Source organism: Lathyrus oleraceus, chromosome 3 (genome assembly GCF_024323335.1).
Source record: "Lathyrus oleraceus cultivar Zhongwan6 chromosome 3, CAAS_Psat_ZW6_1.0, whole genome shotgun sequence".
NCBI lineage: Eukaryota > Viridiplantae > Streptophyta > Magnoliopsida > Fabales > Fabaceae > Lathyrus > Lathyrus oleraceus.
This window is the reverse complement of record NC_066581.1, coordinates 81,396,788-81,398,974: the sequence shown is the minus strand read 5'-3', so window position 1 is coordinate 81,398,974 and position 2,187 is coordinate 81,396,788. Positions and strand designations below refer to the sequence as shown.

At 34.4% G+C, this 2,187-nt stretch overlaps 1 protein-coding gene across 1 annotated transcript; it reads left to right on the top strand.

Annotated features, from left to right (window-relative positions):
* The first annotated feature begins 310 nt into the window (after positions 1 to 310).
* LOC127129791 (secreted RxLR effector protein 161-like) lies at positions 311 to 940 on the top strand. The gene has a single exon (XM_051058916.1). It carries the CDS (start codon positions 311 to 313, stop codon positions 938 to 940), a length of 630 nt encoding a protein of 209 aa, XP_050914873.1.
* The last annotated feature ends 1,247 nt before the right edge of the window (positions 941 to 2,187 follow it).

Below are 2,187 nucleotides of genomic sequence, written 5' to 3'. Positions count from 1 at the left end.
GCCCCAGACATGTTAGCGTTAACTGAAAAATAGAAAGAAGAGGTGGTCAAAATTTAGGGTACGACAGTGTGTATGTAAAATACAAGTAAGGTGAAATACTGATAATGGTATGTTTGTATATGGATGACCTCTTGATAATTGGAGAATCTCAACTAAAAATTGAAGACCTCAAGAGTACAATGAAGTCAGAATTTGAGATGTCAGATCTAGGTAACTTGTCCTACTTCCTTGGTATGGAGTTTCTATACAAAGAAGGTGGAATAATCTTGCATCAAGCAAAGTATGCTACTAACTTGCTGAAAGATTCAACATGCTGAACTGCAATGCTGTTGTGACTTCTGTTGAATCAGGTCAGAAGCTGGAAGAAGATAATGATGAAGAAAGGGTATATATCACTATGTACAAGCAGATGATTGGATCATTGAGGTACATATGTAATAGTCGACCAGATATCAACTTTATTGTAGGATTACTGAGCAAATTCATGCATAATCCAAGGAAGTCTCATATGCTGGCGGGAAAAAGAGTGTTAATATACATCAAGGGAACCTTGAGGTATTGTGTATTCTTCTCATATGGAATAAAGAGAAGCAAAGAATATGTGATAGTATTTTCTGATTCAAACTGGTGTGGTGACATATTGGACAGAAGAAGTACCACATGTTATGTCTTTAAGTTTCAAGGAGCTCCAATCTCTTGGATCTCAAAGAAGAAACCTATTGTGGCTCTGTCTAGCTGTGAGGCAGAATATATTGCTATTTGTTCAACTACTTGTCAAGCTGCTTGGATTGAATTTGTATTGACTAAACTTGGAGTAAACATTCAAGTACCAATCAAGCTCATTATTGACAACAAATCAACAATAGACTTAGCAAAGAATTTTGTCTCTCATGGAAGATCCAACCATATTGAAATAAGATTTCATTACATAAGAGAGTGAGTGAACAAAGAAAGGTTAGAAATGAGATATTTTCTTACCAAGGACCAGATTATTGATATTTTGACTAAGACTGTAAAAGGAGAACAATTTTCTAAGATAAAGATAGATATGAGAATTGTGGCATTTGATTCAGAGGTTGGAACGACTTCTGGATCGCTAGCCTATAAAGCTTTGATGGCTTCTGAATCATCAGTTTCTGGAGGTGTCAGAGGCTAGAACAACCTAGCCTCTAAAGTGACAGCCTCTTAAGGAGTCAAAGGATAAAGTAACCTAGAATCTGAAGCTTTGATAACTTCTGAAGGAGTCAAAGGTGGGAACTACTTCTGAACCTCTAGCCTTTGAAGCAGCGTCTGAAGCATGGCTATAGTCTGAAGCAGTTTAGAGAGGCTGGAGTCTGAAGTATCAGTTTCTGATATGTATCACTTGGTGAAAGTTTGAATTAAGGGAGCATGTTGTGTATTAGTTCAAGCTTAGTTAGTTAGTTAGTTACTTAAATGTATATATATTAACTACTGGTGTAGTTATGAAATATTAACTACTGCGTGAAAGTGATGAAGGAGGAAACTCTCAAAGATAACACACTTTCAGTTGCAATCTTTGACTGTCATAGACACACTTCCAGTGTAAAGTAAACAATGAACCATAATAAGGGGAAGCTGAATGGAGACTATCGGGTCCAACTAAATAGAGGTTAGTGCAACTGTTGCAAGTTTTAAGTCTTCTGTATGCCTTGCTCCCATGTCATGCACGACATGTTCATATGCTCTTCAGGATGCTTCCAAGATTTTATTTGATGTTTACAAAGTCATAAATGTATTCAATATGTAGAATAATACCTTTATGGTGGTAGCAATAAAAGATTATTGGCCAACATATCAATGGGTCATAATTTGGCACATGAAAATATTTGAAGTAAGAAAAATGATCATTCCAACAACACACGTATTAGAACATAAATAGATACGACTGATAAAATGGTAAGATTATATGGTATATATCGTCAGCCCAGACACAATCGAACAAATTGTCCCAATGTTGGAGCAAGTTCTACATGATCATTTATTTATTTTCTTTAACTTTTGTAATATATATATATATATATATATATATATATATATATATATATATATATATATATATATATATATATATATATATATGGGTATAACAAAAATAACATAAAAACCCTTAAACACCCCTAAAAAATAGTTTTCGCGCACGAATAACACACAACATAGCATACCAAC

Bases quoted from the DNA above. Each gene is read 5' to 3' on its own strand.
- LOC127129791 (XM_051058916.1), top strand. From the start codon at position 311: ATGCTGAACTGCAATGCTGTTGTGACTTCTGTTGAATCAGGTCAGAAG.